General features: G+C 34.9%; 2 protein-coding genes across 4 annotated transcripts; one reads left to right on the forward strand and one right to left on the reverse strand.

Annotated features, from left to right (window-relative positions):
* Positions 1-984: 984 nt before the first annotated feature.
* On the reverse strand, positions 985-11559 carry LOC129264459 (isoaspartyl peptidase/L-asparaginase-like). The gene is made up of 7 exons (XM_054902340.2): positions 11401-11559; positions 8071-8268; positions 7247-7389; positions 6195-6352; positions 4800-4930; positions 4378-4488; positions 985-3394 (listed from the first exon to the last, which is right to left on the reverse strand). Exons 2-7 carry the CDS (start codon positions 8264-8266, stop codon positions 3189-3191), a joined length of 945 nt encoding a protein of 314 aa, XP_054758315.2. The 5' UTR covers positions 8267-8268; positions 11401-11559; the 3' UTR covers positions 985-3188.
* Positions 11560-12647: 1088 nt separating this feature from the next.
* Positions 12648-22464, forward strand: LOC129265195 (uncharacterized). Of its 3 annotated transcripts, none has more exons than XM_054903207.2 (8): positions 12648-12926; positions 13768-13941; positions 16359-16399; positions 16979-17140; positions 17439-17556; positions 18555-18755; positions 20201-20241; positions 20754-22464. In XM_054903207.2, exons 1-8 carry the CDS (start codon positions 12788-12790, stop codon positions 20892-20894), a joined length of 1017 nt encoding a protein of 338 aa, XP_054759182.2. In that variant the 5' UTR covers positions 12648-12787; the 3' UTR covers positions 20895-22464. The 3 variants fall into 3 exon arrangements, with proteins under 3 accessions (XP_054759182.2, XP_063958706.1, XP_063958705.1); XM_064102636.1 differs by having other exon boundaries at positions 12717-12926; positions 20183-20241; positions 20754-22462; XM_064102635.1 differs by lacking the exon at positions 16979-17140 and having other exon boundaries at positions 12717-12926.
* Positions 22465-22976: the final 512 nt, after the last annotated feature.

The raw sequence follows: 22976 nt of genomic DNA on the forward strand, positions 1-22976 counted from the left end.
TGTTTATTATTGTTTGAATTACAATATTTCAATTTTTACCGATTTGACAATAAGGACCAACTTGACTGCACCATAAAATGTTAAACAATGGTAATGCCACATGTTCAGGGAGAAATAAAACTTTGATTCACAGGACAATTAGAATATTTCATATTCCATATAATAAAATACAGAAGAAATAGTGAGTGATGTCATCAGTTCCCTCATTTGCATACCGACCGGGATGTGCATACTTTATTTTGTAAAATCAAGCAAAACTTCAAAATGTCATAACTTTCTTATTTTACTTCCGATTTGGATACAATTTTCAGAGTTATGCTTGTTAGATCTTTTTTTTTTATTCGAATCAACATTGTGTTGGGGTGGACTTGTCCTTTAAATGGAAATCAGCTCGCGCTTCGTATCAGCTCGTTTAATTTATTTAGGCCAAGTGAGATACACTATCTTTGTTTGTAATAAAATAAAACTAAAAAGTACTTTAGAATTCAGGACTACATTTTCCTTTAAAAAAAACTAACTCTTCGAGCAACTGATTTTGTTATAGTATTGAAACATAGATTTCGTTCATTTTAAAAGGGAGTTCTACTTCCACTCCATGAATAAATTCGGATCCATTTAAAAGCAATACAACATGAAATAAATAAAATTAATTATAGCAAAATGAAGATAAGACACAACAAAGACATCAAAGGTAAACAAAATAGAGAGGGTGATATTGGTGAATTTTCAAAATTTCAATATTCTATCGTCACATGTTAGCAGCTCCCCGTTGTCATGTAAAATAATTCTCATCATTTTCCATTTTGAATGGTTCACGGTAATTGAATACTTGTATATTGTATGTTTCGTTAATAAAATCATTTTTTTAAGGAAATTGTTCTTTATATTGAATTAGATAATCTCGGTCCCAATATATTAATTATAATGAAAATAACAATAAAAAAAAACAGAAGGCAGAAAAAACACAAAATATATCAAAGGTTTGTGTTCGTGAAGACGTCGTTTTCATTTGTGTTTATTTTCAATCAATCCTTATATTTTAAAAATATATATGATTTTATTCATTTTTTATTACCACATTCCAATAACAAAAGTATATACAAGAAGGATTATTTCCAACATTACATAACAATGAGCAAACATAATGAATAAGATACATAACATTATTCTAATCAAAATATAATTATACTTGAAAATTTGATCTTTTTCAATTAATAAAAGATAAATATGAGCAGAAAGAATATATGATACATTCGAAATGTGGGAGACCACCATCTTAAGCTTGGAGCTTGAAATTGATGGTGGTCTCGAAATAAAAGGGGAAAGAAATCAGACTACAGCATAATACAAAAACTTGTGTGATATTCAGCATAGCAAGAGTAAATAATTACAAGAGACAATTCAAATTGGTATAAAATGACTAAGAAATGTACTGAACAATAGTGTGCATATAAGATTTATTATTACAAATATAAAATCTGAAAGTCAAAAAGGGGCCTAAGCTTTCGATCCTAGCAGAATCTTCGTCGGAGGCAAAATATAAAATATATATAAAATCTGTAAGGAGACCAACTATAATTCGGCACTTAATTCTAAAACTCAGCATCGTCAGAAATTAGGTCCGACTTATCAAAATCGAAAACTTATAGATCGGCGATGTATGTTGTCGATACTAATGTATAACCAGGACCCATGCATCTGTAAATGTTCATAATTCACGTAATTAAATTCCTATCGTTGCAATAACCGTAATACCATGCACTGATTTAACGGGAAATCGCGTACGTAATTTTGAAACAATAGCTTCAAAACAATTACATGAACAACAAGTGACACAATAATGCTTTCAGCCCAAATGCAGCCTCAATTTAAAAAAAAGTTAAGTTCTAGCCCTCAGTCGAACTAAACTAGTTCTCATTATAAAGAGAGTTTTCTACGTCGGTTATAATTAAAAAAAAAACTAAGGCAGAGATGCATGCTGCTCTATTTGGTGCGTTTTTTGATATTGACGCTCAGTAAACGTCATCATTCAGAAATATCAGAAAATTTCATTTAAAACTGTTTGATTTTCATAACCGTCTTTCAGATTATTTCTTATCAAATTATAGTTTTCAAAAACTTCAAATCATTTCTGTATCGAAATTTTTTTTAAAAGAACTTGGATTGTTTAGACCTATTATTGTAATTCGATCATAAACGGTCTCAGGTACAAAACGTCTTTCTCTATAACCTTCCCCTTAATCTTAATTGTTGGTTGACATCTACAGTAGATCGTGTTATATTTATTAAAAAAACTCAAGCCCATTCCGTGTCGGTGAATACATCTTATCAATATTTCACGAATATTGTATAATTTCACCATTACCAGAACCTGAAATATCACATACTCATAATACCGTTGATGCTATTATGTCATTCGCCTAGCATGCATGTTGATACTTTATTATGCTCCTGCATTTTTATCATGTTTGTGTTTTACTACTCCTTTCCATCTATGATTTGATTGATTTTATTATCTATTTTTTCCTCTGCATAACAATGTATTATGGTAACACAAATATAACAAAGATAGTTTGACAATATATCAGAAATATACATCGTAAAGCCACTTGTCGTTATCGTAAGCAAATAGAGAATATGACAAACCAAAACATAATTAGGCATATGTTGAATAATGTAATCATCTTGCATGAGCAGCATGGATGACATAGAATGATCAAATTATTAAGTTTAACCAGTTCAGTTCAAGTTCATTTATTAAAACCAATTAACAATATAAAATCAAATACAAAACATATATCATAAGATGGTTAGGACCAAAATGAAGCCGAAGCTTGTTAATATTGGCCCTTTACATAAAATATATAAAATACATTATGAAAACAATGTCAACAAATTAAATTGACAAGTAATCGATTAAGAAATACTACCATACCAAATAGAAGAAGAAAACAGCTGTAATAATATCGATAATCATGATTAAAAACGACGACGAAGTAATCTTTGTAGTTAAATATGGATTCTGGCAGTCAAAGCTATGCCTGGGGAGCTTTAACAATTGGTGATGATCCGAGGAAAGGACCCCCCTTCTCTCGATGAATTAAAAATATTACAAATCCGTCGCCTATATGTTAAAACAAACAATAGTTTCCAAAATCAATCGTCATACTACGTGATTTATAACCAATTCACATACTCCCTCCGTCCAAAATATCTCCCTTTCTGACCCCATACGAAATTCGCCCACTTTTTACACTGGCCCAGGGCATCCCGGAAGTAGTGAAGACCGGTGATGGTTGTCCGTCTGCACCGAGGACAATGGCGCCGGATTTGTAACCGGTCCGTTCTTTCATCATCTCAAGGGCCTTCTTTGCTGCGGCCTCACCTGTCATTCCTAAAAACATGGAGGAAATGAATAATACTCCTCAAAACTGCTTTCTTGTTGGCTGAAACGGTTTGGGTGATAATTTCAGTTGAAACCTAGTTCAACTTTGGGGAAGAATTCTGCATTCTATATTTGTCAGCATTATTTTCTTTACTATACGATAATGATGTAACTCCGGATTTCTCCCACAGTCCAATGCTATAATGTTATCTCCTCTTCATCAATCTCTCTCGTATCTCATTCCTTTCTTCTAGTCACGGAATGAGTGGGAAAAAAATACATGGGCAAAATTTGTAAAAAGCTGGAAGCGAGCAAATCAAATTTTAACATATACAGAACATGATACCGTAATTATATATCCTGTCTTTTCCTTTCGTGTTCTTTGTTTTTCTCTGTTATCTCTTAATTTGTACTGATATTTTTGATGGGGTCCATTGCCCCCATCTTTACGCCAATGCCATGTTCACTGTATCTTTGTCCTTCTCTTCAGCTTTCTCTATACATATCCCCCCCCCTCTCTCTCTCTCTCTTTCAAAATTCTAGTATCTATTTCGAAATCCATGATTATGCACACATGCACTCTTTTTAAACTTAACCTAAATTTGTAAAACCGAATACTAAGTGGTTTTGACTAGCATACGGACATGAGTGAGTTATATAGGCAACAATAATGCCTTTATACACCGCAAAAACTCTGGTGTTGATTTACCACTAGCCCGGAATCTATATGTCCGCACCAGGGAAGTGCTAAACAACCCCAGTTTTGGTTTTGGTCTAAATGACACCTGATAAGTGTTTATACAACACCAATTAGTATTAAAACAGCATCGGTTTTATTCCAAACTGGTGTTGTTTCAATATTTCTCTGGTGTGGACATAATGATACCGGGCTGGTGATGTTAAATCAACACCGTTGTTTTGGAGTGTAAAAGAGAGAGATGGGGGAGGGGTGGGGGTGGGGAGACAGTGGGCATAGGAGCACACTTCCTTACCATGTTCCATATAGAGTATAATACGAGCAGCCATTGCGATCCTCATTATAGCTTCACCGATACCCGTGGTTGATACCCCTCCTACAGCATTGTCACAGTAGGCACCGCATCCTGATTTTGAAAAGACGATTTTTTTTTTTTTAATTCATTTTAAACTCTTACGCCAAACATGTTTTTAATGTTTTTCATTTATTTTATTCAAAATATGTTCTTACAACATATACAACGGCCAAACTCATGAAATTCTTTAATCCGATAAGAGCTTTTTACATATAACTTTAGTGGTAAAAATGACCCCAAAGGGATTCTTTAAAGTGACCATAAAGGTCCGAGGTACAAGGTGCATAGCATTTCACTCCAAACTTTGCCGGTGTTCAATTGTGATAAGAAACTATCCAATAAAATTCTTATAAAGAACTCACCAATCAAAGGGCTGTCTCCAACCCTCCCAACCCGTTGACCAGTAAGTCCCCCGGTAGATGTACCACAAGCGATGTTTCCAAATCTATCAAGGGCAACCGCCCCCACAGTATCATGTTCCGTTTGTTCCCTTCTGTGAAATTTGACAAAAGAGCAATTTTATACGATGAGAAATCTTTACCCATCATCATATACAATGCTTGTATAGTTGAGTATAATAACAATTTTCATGATTTGCTCTATATTATGTGAAGGCTATTGTTATCAACAAATTATATCGTTTCTTATAGGTTATCACCTTCGTTTTTCAAAATTTGCCATGGTCATGATGATATTAATTACATATTTTGTACTTTGAAAGGGAGAGGAACACTGAAATATCTATTATCATTATAATTCGATAATTTTATGATATAAGTCTAATTGGAGGTATACATAATAATATTTTTTCTGTTCTCATCTTCTGAAGTTTTATTTGTTCTTCAACTATTTGAGACAAATGTATTTATTGTTTATGTCTTCGTGAATATTATTGTAAGTGGCATTGGAAACCCAATATTTAGATGAACAGTTTTCAATTTCCAAAAAATAATGATCTCATGTACGTGGTGCGATATGACATCGTCAATAATTTAGAAAATAGCAAAATAGCATTAAAAACGGACATAATGGAGCGTTTCGACATGCACTCATCGGAGTAAAAGTGAATGAATGAACAGAACGCTAGAACGAAACAAATATATGATTTTGAAAATGGAAAAATGAAAGTGGATAATATGAGTGATCATAATTATCTCCGTAAAGTAACAATAGCGCATCTCGATGGAATAAGGCAACCGCACCGGGAGGGCACCCCTCTCATATAGGGGAATTTAATTGGATGATCGACAAATGAAGCCACGGAAATGGGTGCGAATTGAAAACGTTTGAGTCGGAGCGGGGAATTGTTAGTGAGGGTTATAGAGTGATGACATTGCCCCTAGAAAGGCATTCGCCCGCTACCACCCCCCCCCCCCCCACACACACACCACATACACAGGAATGTTGCAGATACAGCGATTCTGCATGAATACGTACCGCCGATAATTCTTCCAAACAAAACTAAAGAGAAAAGGTAAAAATACACAGGCCTATCAATTCTGGAAATGATTGCACTAACAAAATAATAATAAAAAATTAATCTATCATCTACCAAAATTATAAAGTTACATGTGCATTGACATAAGGCTCTTATAATCCTAAAATTAAAACAAGGATGAAGACATTTTTTTGTTCTTTACTCTTCAGAAAAGGAAAAAGAAGAAAGTTTTACAAAAATTGTAAGAAAAAATGAGATGGAAAAAGCGACAGCCACCCTAAAAAAAATTGCTTGACATTTCAACATAAATATTACATACTCTTCACGTTTTACTTCTGAGAGGTAATCGGTTCCCTTCATACTCTCCAATAGGTTGATCGCTCGTTCTGAGATTAACTCTGAAGGAGATGTCCTGGTTAAACCATGTTCATCGATAAAAGCCTCAAGTCCTTTCCCAATCAGAAAATCATGCTCAGTCTAAATTTTAAAAGACGGAATAGATGTAAATTTTAAATGTTAAATCAATATAGAGCACGATCAGTGGCAGATACGGGGGGCATTTCCGGCCCGTGCCCCCCCCCCCCCGCTGATGTCGTTCATACACATGTGTGCCCACCCCCCCCCCCCTTTAGAGTCACATTAAACATTTTTTAATGGGAATTTGCCGTTCATAAGTATTGACCTTTTTTCCTTTTTTTTTTTGCTTTTCAAATTTTACGTGAGACAAAATGGCCTTCATTTTATAGTGACAACCTTTCTTCTTCTTTTTTTTTTTTTTTGCTTTTCAAATTTTCCTTGGGAAAATGTGCTCCCTTTTTGGAAAATCCCCGCCCCTGAGCATGAAAAACAAAATTTCAAAATATTATTGAGTTAGCATTATGAGGGTTGTCCACCCCCCCCCCCCGGAAATTTTTTTAAAGCTAAAGTGCATGTTCCGTATTTTCCTCTACAGGGAAAAAGATGGGCTCGTGTGGTGGAGGTATTAGGAGTCTTATTGGTTCAAGAGTGGTCATATTTTCGGTTTCATTAACGAATTTGTGTTAATGATGAACCATAAACGAGCAAATTATAGTATGAAATACCATGGTCATTTATTAATCATTGTGAGTGATGACATCATATTCATTTACTGTAGAATGTATCCTATTTTACAACCTGTTAATTTGCTTCCTCCCCCCTCCCCCCCATGATGCCACGGGTTTTGTGGGCATTTTAGGCTTCTTAACTCTACATTTCACTATCATTCAATTGGATCGCTTAAAAAAAAAGACGTCATCTTGGTAGTAAGTTTCAAGTTTAAGTTTATTTTCATTGATTTCAAATCTTAACATAAAGGATTACCCCCATAAAAAGGTCTGCATGCCCCCTCACCTTTTCTAAGACCGTCCTTGCTAATTTGATTGGGTTCTTGATGTCCCGAACGCACGATACAGCGCCTGATTTTAGGGACTTCCCCTCCATCATAATGGCATCCATCTCCAATTCCCCAGCAGCATTCAACTTTGAACCATAGCCTGGACAAAAAAATAATAAAAATAAATAAATAAACCTTTTATTGCTTGATTTCATGACACATAGTTATGACAGAAATGAAATATTGTAATTAAAATTGGATTGAAGTGATGATGTTTAATAAAATAACAGAATAATTAAGTTCCTGATTTAAAGTCGAATTAGTAGATTAAAATCTAAACACCTCTTATAACATGGGAGTTGCTGCTACCCTGTTTGGCGTTCAACATTTTAAGGGATAGAGAGAGCTTCGTCGATCGAGCGCTGCACAGTTGCTGCCGGGCCCATGATCAATTGGGTGAAAAGAATTTTCAGAGTATTTTTATTTCGAACAATAAAATATGGTATTTCTTCTTTTTTTTCATAAGGGACCAAGTCCAAATTAGATTCAGATTTTAATCAATAATATTTCCCATTCTATAAGATTTAGATTTTTGGTATATATTTTTGGTTTGGTTCCTAATTATACCCCAAGCGCTTGTTTGTCTTTCTTTTCCTCCGTTTCTCTCATCCCCTTTCCCTTTTTCTTTTTTTAGGGGGAAGGCAGCGATTGAGGGGCAAGTGCCCACGCTGGATGATGTTGATAATGGTGAGTTTTCAAATCTATTTTCTTTTTCTTTAAAAGAAACTTAGAGGGTGTTCCCCTTGCCACCGCGCTTGGCTCCATCCCTGGGGATACATACCTGCATTGAATTGTGGGTTGTCTTCGAGGCAGCACACGGCTCTTTCTACAGCATCCAAAGCAGTCCCATCCTGGAGAATCTTGTACCCCTCTCTGGCGGCGTCCTGGATACCTGAATACACGACACCTTCCCTTCCCTCAGCGATGTCTCCTGCACCGCCGTGAACAATGATCACGGGGGTGACTTCACTGGCCATCCCTATACATTTCAAATTAACGGCGAAGATATATATACCGTCAAAAAATTTCAAGAATGGAACTGATAACTATAATGTATTGCAATGTATTTTTGAATATTTTAGCGATATATCAAACTCAAATTGATAATTGGAACCTCGCATTCTTCTGTTACCTGGAATGGGGTTACTGATTTTTTTCCAGATAATGGGTTATCACAACTCAAGAAAAAGCATATTTTCCGTGAATTTAGGGAGATGCACGCGAAAAAAGTAAATTACCACCACTCACGAAAACTGTAATTTCCCCCATAAAAAAAAATAGGCCCCCAAAGGCTTTGCGTACAGATGAAAGGGGGCTTGGGAGGCGCTCCCCCCCAAAAAAAAAATCATGACCAATAAAAAAAAAAAAGAAAAGGAAAGGGAGAGGGTGAATTATGATATAATTTTTTTGATATCATGTTAAAATCTATCACAAAATTTGATTTTCGTAATGTCGAAATTTTCATATTTAAAAAAAATAATAAATTAGGCCTGATACGCCATATCTCACCCTCATAAATTTTGGCTCATTATGGCACTGCTTAAAGGGGAGTCAAGGGGGCAAAAATAATTATGCAAATTTGACAAGTGATCTTTAAAACGACGTGACGAAGAGCCAACAACGTAACATTATTATTTGAATTTGGACGTTTAATGTATGTGCCTGTAGATGAAATTCAAAATAGTATATTTAGGACGAAATTGAACCACCATTCGGTTGGTGATTTTGGATCGTTAATTTCTTTTTAATTGAATTTCTTGTAAAAAAAAAAGGCAAATGAATGATAAAAAACGGAAATGAATGTTAAATAATTGAAATTGAAGCACGTGTGCAGAAAGATGACAAAAATCGTTTATACCTGAACACACATTCCCCTATAAAGAGATGGTCCGGCCGGGCTGAACATATTCATATTTAAATAAATAGAATAACAAATAACAAAGTTATTGAATTTTAAAGTTTATCAATATTTTGTGAAAACAGTTATATTCACATCGTCATGAATATTCATTAGGTGCAGGGGCGGATCCAGCCTTCGCCAATATTTTCAGCCATATTTTCCCTGATCGGCCGCTCGAAGATGATTTTTTGTTTGCTTCTTTGAAGGGGGTATTCCTATAAGTCACTTCTTAGCTTTATTCTATAAATCAACATAAATATATAATATCATAATCCTTATTTTATAATGCGAGTGCGAAGCGCGAGCAAATTTTTTTTTTTTTAATTGTATGTATTTTTTCCTAAAATTTGAACATTTTGGGCAAAGTTTTTATCCTGAAAAAGATGTGCCTGCAACTAAATAATTACTACAAACGCGAAGCGCGAGCAGAAATTTTTGATACACGTTTTGAACTGATCGAAAAGGTTGGCCTACCAGTTAAAAACTGCTTGCAGTTAGCTATGAAGACGTTACATATTTCAACAATCAAATAATGCGAGCGCGAAGCGCGAGCTGAAATATTTTGACATTTCTACATAAAGAATGGAAAATTTTAATCAATTTTTGTAATCATGAACAAGATAACTATATAACTAAACATTTGATGCGAGCGCGAGCGGAAAAATTCGATATATAATTTTTTATATTGTGATCTGAAATTGGATAACTGAATGAACATGCGCGCGCGTGTTTCAGATTTAGACCTAGAATCTAGGCATTCTAAATACACTTTTTATCATTAAAATAAAAGCGAGTGCGAAGCGCGAGCTTAAAATATTTAATATTCCGATCTGAAAAGGAGGTCAATTTCAGCTTTATATTTCAAGCACTTTGTAGGACATTTATAAGGTGGATATAAATCGCACTTAATAAAGAGCTGATATTTTTCATTATTATTACTTTGAGACATTATTATCACCGGGACATCCTTAGGATATGTTATCATATGAGTATGATGACTATCTTCCTATTCCTCTTGCTAAGCGCGAGATTAAACAAAAGGGACAATTTAATTATTAAAATGATATCCTATTTATTAATGCATAATGAGGGCGCGGAATCTGATGATATTATGGCCTGAACACTGTACATTTCAAGCATTTTTTGGTGGGCTGATGATGTCACATCCCCACTTTCACTTTTCTTATGTTATTATAAAATCATAAGTTTCATTTTTCACACATGTGTAAATGATGTGTCTCCATTATGATGAAATAAGTTGCGGCAATAAATAACTAATGCACTAAATCAGTTGTCAATCCAGTTGTTTTAGTTCTTAGTAGAAATTTTGTTTGAATAAACCTAATTTCATATAATAAAATACAAAAGAACAAGTGGGGATAGGACATCATCAGCACACCTGATGAATATTCATAAAGACATGCCTAGAACTGTTTCACCGGAATAATGCATATCTTTAAAATTCAATAACTTCGTTATTTTGTTTTCCGATTTTGATCAATTGTTCAGCATTTTGCTTTGTGAATGTTACTCTATTTATTGAGATATAAATATATCCAGCCTGACCATCATCCCTTTAATTCAAATGCAATTCGGGTGAAATTGGACGAGAAAACCTAAATTATACACAGTGAGCAAGTGACAATACAAATGAATCCTCAGTACATAAGATAAAATACAGCAAAAACAAAATAATCATGTGTGCATGGTGAACAGAAAAAATGTATAATAAATGAGTAGGCCCTATTTTGTGCATTTATATACCGCGTCTTTATAGGCCTACATAGAGAAGTAGTCAGATCTTTCTGTTTTCTATCAATTTATTCATATGACAAGTACCATGTCAAGATATCAAGATAGAAATGGAGTAAACAGAAGTATAACTCAGAAACGTACATACATTGCCATTTGTCCCCATCAAGTTTTCATATAAGACGTTCATACGTTTTTTTTTTATTATTATTAAAATATATTCGATCCCAATGTCTCGGGCATGCGAAGATACCCGTGGTCGATTGTATGGGAACAGGGCAGTATGTATTGATGTAAGATATGCCTACATGAACATGAATGTGCATGCAATAGCACAATAAGCACATATATAGCAGATCGATGACTGTGACATAGAAGCTGTCGTATTTATCGTTTTGAGTTGAATATATGCCTATATATCTGATGAGAAGGCTATATAATGATACTATAACCACCTACCTGATCTTTGGCTGAAGTGTAGAAATAATTTATTTCAAAAAGCTGGTTTAAACTGCTTTGAGAATCGAAAAATTAGTCAGAGTTGGATCATCAAAATGAACAAGGAACCAGGTGTTATTTTCACCCGGCATTTTCAGCATCGGGCAAAGATATAAACATGGTGCACTTGAACCGACCCACTGAACTTGACTTTATTATTGGTAGCACATAAACCGTATATAGGGTATACCGAAAAAGGTGGTGAGGCTGAGCGTCCCCCCCCCCCCCAGCCGCACCACCCCACCGCCTGAATCGATTTTTTTTTTCTAAATGAAGCTATAAAAATTACATTGCCTAGAAGATATAAATATATACATAATTAGAAAAGAAATGACTAAATTGAATAATCAAGATACATGGAATGTAAACCAAAAGCAAATTCAGATCGGTGGATTAGCGGATGCATGAATTGTGCTAATCTTTATTATTAGGCTCCGGCATATTGTGCCAGGTGCCTTGGCCGAGTGGTTCTCCAATGCTGCTTGTATTGACTAAATTAAGTGACTGGACATTGAAAGTTTGGGGTTCGATCCGCGGCCACGGCTCCATGCCCGTGAGCAGGGCATTTAATTTAGCAGTGCTCTACTCTTTTATCCTACATTTAAATGAATTGAAATGCTATATGTATTCTTGATAACCGGGTGTGCACTTGTTTAACAAAATATCTCAACAAAGGTACACAAATGTTACAAAAAATGGGCATGTAAGGTTTTTCTTCAGCCGTAAGCTCGATCCTATACGAATAAAACCCGGCTGTATCATGGGGCGCATCTCGCCTATAGTCTACCGATGGTTTTACTGCATTGCATGAGTGTAATGATGGGAACTTTTCTATGAAATTTAAATCAAATATTTTCTTATACGGTTCCGTATGTAGGCTACTCATTAAGCTTAGGTATAATCCGATTTCTAAGCCTATACTTTCAAAAATTTGGAGTTAGTAAAAAGTAACTTCCAGTAATCATATCACACATTGCCTAGATATAATTTATATTTGCCTGAATAAATAAATAAACAAACATAATTGACTGCAATATAGGTCATTCCTACATACCTTATATACCTGTAGGCCCACATCGTATTTTGTTTGGTTGGTTGTTGTTGTGTTTTGTTTTTTTACAATTTATCCAAATTTGATGAACTGATGACCGGATTATGCCCCCCCCCCTCCCCTCCCCGCCTATAGGCCCATTTAATGTAGCGGATTTGATCTGCTGTCGCATTACATCAAATGGATGGACTTTGAGCATATTTCCGTGTTGCAAACAGTCATGGTAAACATATTCTGAAGATAAGAAGTTCGGTTGACCGTATAGAGCATGTCGGTTTGAAAGATTATTATCAACTTATGCCGGTAATGGAGAGCCCTGAAATAATTCCCGAGATTCGTTGTGCCTTCGCTTCCGATGCATCCATTCTTTATGATTTACTGAAGGAATACACCATCGAACAAAAACTTGAAGATGTATTCAAGTATTCAAGAGCGAGTAAGTTTCACTTGTGTGTGCATCCGTAGGATCCAAACATTAGAAGGGATAAGTCTGTTTTGGGGTCAAACTCCGTTATACGGCTCGTAAACTGCCAGTGACAATGTAATATGCACGTTTATATCTGCGGAATCAAATTTGACACGGAATGGTGCCAATATTGGGACTCAACTCATTTCCGAGTTAAAGTGACTCAAGATTCCGAATAGTGAATTTCAATCGGAGTGGTTAATCGACTCCCACCATTCCGAGTCAAATTTGACTCCACAGAAATAAGAGTATAAATTATGATCACATTCTTGGTCATGTTATCGTGTCAAGGCAGGAAGAGATTACCCTAATATGGACCTAGGCCAAAGCCCTAAAAATATATTCTGGGTCAAATCTGACTCTGATTTTGGTTAATGGATAACTGTGTTGCCTCCTTCAAGTTATATCCAAAGTTTTATTATTGGTTTTAATCATTTTGGTACTAGCTAGAAAAATGATTTTTTTTTTTCAATAAATTTTTTTTTATTTAAATGCAGTTAAATTTTTCCGAATTCCGATCGCCTATATTACATACAATCCGGCGTTAGTTTGTTGATAAGAGAGGCGTCATTTTTTCTCACTAGAATTACAGGCATAATGAGGGTAATTTCGAGTTAGATTACCAACAGCTCCTGTTTTCTACACTTCTTTCTTCCATTCTTTTTCCTCCTTTCCTTTTTTATTAGGGAAACAATAAAGGGTTAGCCCGCCCCCTCCCACTGTAGAGCATCTTCTCAAACTATTGAGTATAAGTGATTTGATTCAATCATAATTCATGAGTTACTAATTACATTATTTTTCTCCCATATAGGTTTTGAAGAACATTTCAACCAAGCATTATTCAAAGCCTTTGTCATCGAGGTTAAAGGTGAAACGGTGAATCAGAGGAACATCATTGGTTGCATTTTCTTCTCCATCTTTTATGAATATGTTGTAGGTGTAACGGCCTTCCCTCACTGCTGCTATATAAAACCAGATTTTAGAGGTATGACTTTTAGTAGTAGTTGTAGTATAGTATTAGTATAGTAGCAGCAGCAGCAGCAGCAGCAGCAATAGTAGTAGTAGTAGTAGTAGTAGTAGTAGTAGCAGTGGCGTACCGTGGGTCACGGCATTGGGGGGGCACCAGCAAACATTTCGAGTCACTTAGTGAGCGCGCGAAGCGCGCTCTGTTGCCAGGTAAACTGACATAATAGAGACATTTTACGGACATCCAGTGCCATTAAACGGATATGTATTTCACTGGTTTAGATATAAAGACCAAAAAAGGGACATTATAAGCAAGTTTTTTGTAGTCATGATACGTACCTGTCTCGCTAAACAAAAATGCGAGCGCGAAGCGCGAGCTGAAAATTTTGTATATACTGACCCCAAACAGGGACATTTTAAGGACTATATTTTAGGAATCCATTAAGAGTATAAATATGTAACCACAGTCATATAATGCTAGTGTCACGCTTTGCTGATTTGGTTAGAATTACATCTAAATACACGAAGTCATTGTAAACATGATTAACATACGCATCTCACTAATCAATTATTGCGAGCGCTAGTTGAAAATTTAGGAAATTCAGACCAGCGTTTTGAGGCCTGTTTGTTGGAATTAATGAAGACCATACGTATTTCGCTAACCAAATGATGCGAGCGCGTAGCGCGAGCTGAAATTTGAGTATATATTGACCCCAAACATGGATATTTTAAGGACTATTTTTAGGAATACATATCTCACCATAGTCATCTAATGCGAGTGCCAATCGCTTGCTGATTTTGTTAGAATTAAATCTAAACACATGAAGCACTTTTTGAAGTCATTGTAATCATGATTATACGCATCTCACTTATCAAATACTGCGAGCGTGAAGCGCGAGCTTAAAATTTAGGAAAATCAGACCTGAAGAGAAGCATTCTAAGGCTTGTTTGTAAGAATTCACTAAGACCGCATGTATTTCACTAACCAAATGATGCGAGCGCGGAGCGCGAGCTGAAAATTTTGGTATTCAGATCAGAAAAAAATTTAAGGACTGAATTTAGGAATTCATGAAGAGCAGACATCTCACCAATCCACTAATGCGAACGTAAGCACGGACAGGAAATGTTTTATACTAAGACCTTAAAATGGTGCAATCACTTTAAGTAGTTATGAAGAAGAAACATACAGCTGTATGTCATTACAAAAAAAAACAATACATCGAATTGCTAGGAAATATATTTGGTGTATATTGACTTGAAAACGGGAGGTTTTAGTACAACTGAATTATATATCTCGTTAAACAGTCTATGCGAGCACCAGAAAAAATGAAGACATAGGACCTCAGCAAACTAATGTTTCATATAGTATGAAAAAAATGTTTCTTGTGTAATATAACATAACATGTAATATAACATAACATAATATAGTATAGCATTATAATGGACAATAATTTCTCCTTTCCCACTACGTTTCTCTTCCTTTCTCCCTCTTTTTCTCCTTTTCCGTTTTTTTTTTTTTTTTTTTGGCCAGCCGATTGGGGGGGCACGTGCCCCCCCATGCCCCCCCGTAGTTACGCCACTGAGTAGTAGTATATAGTAATATAGTAGTAGTATAGTAGAAGTAGTATAGTTGTATAGAAGTATTTTAATAATAGTATAGTAGTAGTAGTAGTAGTAGTAGTAGTAGTAGTAGTAGTAGTAGTAGTAGTAGTAGTAGTAGTAGTAGTATAGTAGTAGTATATAGTAATATAGTAGTATAGTATAGTAGAAGTAGTATAGTTGTATAGAAGTATTTTAATAATAGTATAGTATAGTAGTAGTAGTAGTAGTAGTAGTAGTAGTAGTAGTATATAGTAATATAGTATTATAGTATAGTAGAAGTAGTATAGTTGTATAGAAGTATTTTAATAATAGTATAGTATAGTAGTAGTAGTAGTAGTAGTAGTAGTAGTAGTATATAGTAATATAGTAGTATAGTATAGTAGAAGTAGTATAGTTGTATAGAAGTATTTTAATAATAGTATAGTATAGTAGTAGTAGTAGTAGTAGTAGTAGTAGTAGTAGTAGTAGTAGTAGTAGTAGTAGTAGTAGTAGTAGTAGTAGTAGTAGTAGTAGTGGTGGTGGTGGTGGTGGTGGTGGTGGTGGTGGTGGTAGCATAGTAACAGCAGCATGCAGGAGTGATGGCGGTGGTGGAAGGATGAGGAGGAGGAGAAGAAGAAGAAGAAGAATTTTAAGAAGAAGGAGAGGAAGAGGAAGAGGAGGAGAAGGAGAAGAAGAAGAAGAAGAGTTAAGGAGGAGGAAGAGGTGGATCGAGCAGAGGGGACATAGAAAAATAAAATATTTTCCTATTACCTTCCTCTCCCATTATGATGATCCATCCAGCTTGTTTTATCTTTTGTATCTCTATATAATACTCTCTCTCTTTTTTTTTTGCAGATCTTGGAATCGAGCAAAAGTTGATTCAGCATGCTAAGAAGGTTTGATTTAGTTCAAGCAGCGATCACTATCGGTATTGATTTTGTACCCGAATGAGTGATTGTCATTTTTTTGTATTGATTTGAAAAAAAATATGCTAAAATAGTCCGCCAATAACGATTTTCTAAATGTCGAAACGGCGTTTTCATGGTATTTTTCTTATCATAAAAAAGAAATGAAATGGAACAAGAGATACAAGCATGTTGCTTTCAGTTGACAGTAGGAAACGCTGACGTGCAATGCACAGGCCTATTCAATTCAATTCAAATAAAACATTTATTTTCTTCCATTTCATCACACATTTTTCTTGTAAACATAAGTTCATAATTGAACTTATATTTGTTTGATGATTTGAGGTACTATAGGCCTTTCTTCAAATTATTTCTTGTTTTAATGAATATAGAGATCAATAAACAGGTAAATATTAATTAGACCTGACCAATTACGTTCTCCAAACGGAAGATATTGATCATCATGGTATAGTAATATAATCCGTTGTCACACCAACGAGCAAACGAGAATTGCGATAATTTGACTGCATGCTATACCTGCATAGTCTTCTAATTTTGTTCTCGTAAAAGATATCTGGAGATGCAAATATCGACAAAATGTTGACTCTTTTGACACCATTGGATGCCAAATACGGAAGAGCTTTGATGAATGAAGGTATCATTAACCTGTCCAGGAGCATTGAGATCGAGGTTTGGATTATGACAAATCAGACTTCAACAAATACTCTAACGGTAACTATGCCGACAATGAGGTTATCTATACAGTGAAGCAATTTTAAATCATCTGTGTTTTTTTTATTCACTACTTTCAGTGATCAATTAGTTTTCAGTTAGCTTCCACTGAATATCTGAATATACTTCATCCATCAGTTAAACTAAGAAATATTAATTCACCCTGTTCGTATATTTCTTGCATATTATCTGAGCAAATTCTGTCACATTTTCAATAAATTTATTAATCTAAACCAAATTTCACATTGAGAAACCTTTGTTAAAATTTTTTGATTTATTGTTTCAATTTTATTTCTAGTATGATGATTACATTATCCGTGATGGCACTGAAGAAGATCTAAGCAAGGTATACGATCTCCTAGAAGAGTTGGTAGAAATTGAGGATATTACCGCGGACTTTGTGGTCAATAAAGATGGTAGGAAATATTTTCTCATTTGGCCAAGGAAGCCACGAAATAGGAAATGAAAGGCCAAGATAACAGGATTAACGATGAAAGTGTGTGGGTGACAAAAATAATGTCGATTTAATGATGATTTCGGTGGTGGTAGCAGTAGTGGTAACGATGATGATGATGGTAGGGACGATGATGATGATAATGATGATGATGATGATGATGATGATGATGATGGTGATGATGATGACGATGGTGATGATGACGATGATATGTAATGATGATGATGATGATGGTAATTTTCACTTTCTTGTACATGGTCGCTGAAAAAGTGGAGGGGCGTCTCCGCATACATTCGTAATTCCGAAGGTTCGGATATTCCGAAGGTTCGTTATTCCGAAGGTTCGTATTTCCGAAGGTTCGTAATTCCGAAGGTTCGTTAGTCCGAAAACGAAATGAGGTTCGTTATTCCGAAGGTTCGTTAATCCGAAAAAGAAATGAGGTTCGTAATTCCGAAGGTTCGTTAGTCCGAAAACTAAATGATTAACTAACCTTATTTCGTTTTCGGGCTAACGAACCATCGGAACAACGAACCTTATTTCGTTTTCGGATTAACGAACCGTCGGAACATCGAACCTTATTTCGTTTTCAGATTATCGAACCTTCGGAATAACGAACCTTCGGAATAACGCCACAAATGTTCGGATTAACGAACCCTTTTACGTTTTCGGATTAACGAACATCGAGGTATAGGCAATTTACGTGTTTCGGAATTACGAACCTTCGGAATTACGAAGTGTAACCGGGGGTCTCAGCCTCCAGCCAACCCCTGTTTCTGCGGCCCTGTAGAATGAATACCATTATCCGAATTTGTTGTAACAATGAAAATATTTCTCTTAATATTTCAACTTGAAGTTTGAGGCCCTGAATATATAGCAATTATTTCGTTTATTCAGTCATAAAAGAACTGGAGAATGATATCATTAAATAAATTAATCACTTTTCCTGATTTTTTCTTGCAGATTTTGAACGTGACGGTGCTACTGACAAGAATCTTTTTAGTTGTGTCGTCTTAGAGCGTCGACATCGTGTTGAAGATCAGTCTGAAGAGACCGAAATCAACCACGAAATCGTTGGTTGTATGCTGTATTCAAAGATGTATTGTGTTTTGATGGGGCAATTATATTTCTTACAAGGCCTTTATCTGAAACAGGAGCATAAAGGTAATTAATGCTATACATACATGACTCTAATGACTCTTAATTAATATTCGTTTTTAACCTTTCTTTCTTTTACTTTGTCATGTTTGTATTGACCGGTTATGATAATGATACTAGTTTCTACATTACATGTATAGCGTTTATTACACTTTGTTTCTAATCGCTTAACATTCTATTTATTATTACACCGTCATCGGATCCTGACATGCCTGCAAACAATGCAGGGGCCGCGGAAGTGGGGGGCTGGGGGGCTTCAGCCCCCCTACTTTTTTTTATAAAACCGTGTACAAAAACGTAAAAATAACCATTACGATTGTGATTTTTTGCACGGTCATCCCCCCCCCCCACTTTTGGCTCAGCCCCCCCCCCCTGAAAACCGTTCCGCGGCCCCCATTATGAGATGCCAATGCCTTCAGAATTCAATTCAAACAAATGTGATGGGAAATCGAATATATATATTTTTAAATAGCCATCATATAAGAGCACACTTAAACATATTTTGAAATGTAGGCCTATATTTGTACCGAAACGTATATATATATATATAGGCCTATACTTGAACCACAAAATCATCTAATAACGATTGAAGTTGACTTACCGAAATTCTTCCCTTCCCCACAATTTTTTGCCAAAATTCAACATATGCAGGCTATAGATTGTATTTCGCGAATTGAATTGATTTCTACTGCATATAGAACGTCTGATAAATATTCTTTGCCCACGATTCAACGGAAAGTCAAATGACTCTTGGACAGGGCAATAAATATTTATTTATTGGGTGGCAAATCTTGTTGACTTTCCAAAGTAAATTAAAATGTTGGAATTGCTTTATATAATTCTTTTTACTTTGATTATGGTTAATAAAAATAATGTAAACTATGGCCTGAGGTTTATTGCAGCCTATAAATGTGGCTGTTTGATTGCTGCATTAGAGAATTAGCTGGTATAGAAAGTCAAAATTTTAAAGCTAAGAACTGGTTCACACCCCCCCCCCGCTCCTTCCCGACCAATTTTATTTTGCTTGTTTTTTTTTTGCCAATTGCTTCTATGTGGCTTTGACCTCTTTTTTTCGCATATCACCAGTTTTAGGGCCAACGCTTCTTAAGTGGTGACATTTCATCTCCCCCCTCTCTCTCTCTTTTTTTTTTTGGCGGGGGGTTGGGACTTGGCAGAATTTGTTGTGCACCCTGCACTGTTACCGCCCCTGCACTTTTTAATCCTGGATCAGCCCCTGTGTCATCGCCTACAAACATTATGACTATTTGACATTATATATGCAAGAGTACAAAATAGGCCTAATGTTTTGCCAGAGTACAGATTAAAGACCAAATGGTGTTTGCCAAGTGCCATCCACCTTGCTTCCTGCACATTATTTTCATAAAGATGATATTATTTGAGGTTGATATCTCCATGCTATTTCATTGTTGTAGTTTTTTTTTAATATACAGGTAAAGGCTTAGGCAAGGCCCTACTTCGTTCAACACTGCAGGTAAGCTTTGTAATTCCAAATTCAAATTCAAATAAGCACTGAACAAAAAATACATTCATCCAATTAAATAAATTTCGGTAACTTTTTTTTACAGGCGCTGCTCTTTTTTCCAGCAAGTCCCTCCATTTATCTTATACTTCTAACTTATTTATAACGAAGTAATTTTTGTTTCCTGTCTTGTTTTCGTAAACACGAATATTGCTGATCGACCTAAATGATTTAGAAATATATATATAAAGTTTTGTGGGGTTTTGGGTTTATGGAATGCTAATTGCTTTGAAACGGGGAGAATGATGGAATACAATTTGAAAAAAAAATTGAATAAAGTATGTTTTGATGTACGCATCAATTGTTTTTAAGTTCATTCCTTTTTCATACAAAAAATAATGTTAAACTTTTTATTTTGTTCAAGTAATTCGCCCCTGCCCATAATCTTCATAGGCCACAGTGATTATTGTAACATACGAAGTTAATTTCGCCATTGTCTTTTCTCTCTCTCTCTCTCTTTGCAGGCTTGCAAGAAATGCACCGGTGACGGCTTTATTTTCATGATCCAAAAGGAGAACAAAACCTCCCAATCACTCTTCCAGTCATTCCACGCAATCAACATGACACAATCGATGAATTTCGAATGGATTAAAATCTTACTCTAAGAAAAACATGCACCAAAGACTATTTAGTTGACACGTTAAAATATGTAGCGTTCAGAATCCTTCTGCATTATAGTGACATTTTATATTCACTATCAACTTAAGCGCGAGTTGTTAACGTCTTTAAATTCTGATATTATGTAAATAGTATATTTTTACTGAGAAAAATCTACATATTTATTTTTGTTCCGACCAAAATTGTTTTTAAGTTCACGAAATTAACCTAAATTCAGGGGCTTGCCTCTTATTATAAAAGATTTACTTTTTGGCAAGCCTCTCCGTTACTATGTTTTACTAAACTCAGCTGAGGTCAGTTTTCTCAAGAACAAATAATTATGTAATGTATTATGATATGCCTGATACTTCTAATATATTAGACTTTGTCGTGTGTTTGTTATTATTTTGTTATGTCAATTATGTCAATATTCGAAGTATAGTACTATTTTGTTTTGTATATTATTATCATGTATTATGTAAGGTTTTACTTTGCAATTTATTGTGTATATTTTAAATGTTTTTATCTGTATATACAGTGTCCCTTGGCAGAACAATACTCGATATTGAAAGGGCTACCCTGTATAAAGAAGACCAAATAAATAAATAAATGATAACATAAATTATCAAAATCTTCTAAACGTACATTAAGTCTAGTATAAACCAGCTGTTCTTTAAATCATTCCCAAAGAAACTTTTGACCAATAGCTGGTTGGCCTTGTATGTGTTTGTATTCTAACCATTAACCAAATGATTTCATCAACTTTTCTTTATTAGCTGTCAAACTCACATAGACTTTTTAGGGGTTATGGTGTAAATAGAAACACTCTTGATTTTTTCTTTGCTTGTGGATTTTCTTCTTGGGATTAGGACAGCGTTATTCCTTTTGGAAGCATTTTACCCCTCCTCCGATAAGCAAGATTATCGTCCAGATCGACTGCTGTATTTTAAAGAGTGCATTATTTAATGTGCCAACTCTTGTCACATCCTACAAACTCTTTATTTATGAATAGGCCTACTTTACTTTATGTATGGGGTACAATGTCAACATTTAATGAATCTCCGTGATCGAGAAAAGAGATGAGCAGCAGTTTTGATAAGTTTGGAATTGTTTAAGCCCGAGTAGTTTAAACATGTATTGACATTTCATCTGAGTTTTATGAAGTCTTTATTGTCATATAATTGGTGCAGCTGAATATATATTATCCAACCGTCTTTTGTCTCAATTCTAGTCTTTTGTCTTTCATTTTTTCTTTTAAATTCTTTGGCATGTTTAGAATATTATTTTTTTATGCAATGTTTTTGTCAATGTCTAGAATTTATTTCATTATACTATATGTTATTCTTTGTGTTTCTTCACATGTATATATTGTTAAGTATTATCTTTTATGACGGAAATGAAACAAGCAAACAAACACTATAACGCATAATCCAAAAAGATAACAATTCATTTCTTTTAATAGCCATTTTTGCGCTCGCTTAATTCACTCGCAACTTTTATGAAATTTTGCCCCCTCATTTTTTTTAGGCTCATTGTGCCTCTGTACGATATGTTTACAATAAAATCATTGTAATGATATACTCGGTGTCTTGATCTTGTTTGTTTTATCAGTATAGCATTACAATTTTTCTTGATTAGGGTTATTTTTATGATTCGGACAATATTTCAAAGGGTAGCATGAGAAATATCTTCTAAACGAATCAATTCGTATATGATGGCACTACAACACACATACCTACACTTACACTCACACCCAACCCACATACGCATGCAGATACACATTGTTTGCTTTAATATAGCCGATACATAGCCTGGGCTTCTGCATGAGACATGTAGTGGGCTTGACAAGCAAATTCTTGAAATCAACCTTTGTTAAAATCTACATTTTATCACATATACACCTGATTTACCAAGATACCAATTGCCAAAACGGTATTTCTTAATTTATTGAAAGTGAATAATTTTGAGGGAGAAGTATCGAAGACTTATTTCAAGCGTTTTTACACTGTATTTTACTCTAATAGAAATGGAAATATCGTGACATTGAAACAATGTATTTAGAATTAATGTTAGTGTAAAAGATTAATGTG

The sequence above is a fragment of the Lytechinus pictus genome, chromosome 7 (genome assembly GCF_037042905.1).
Source record: "Lytechinus pictus isolate F3 Inbred chromosome 7, Lp3.0, whole genome shotgun sequence".
NCBI lineage: Eukaryota > Metazoa > Echinodermata > Echinoidea > Temnopleuroida > Toxopneustidae > Lytechinus > Lytechinus pictus.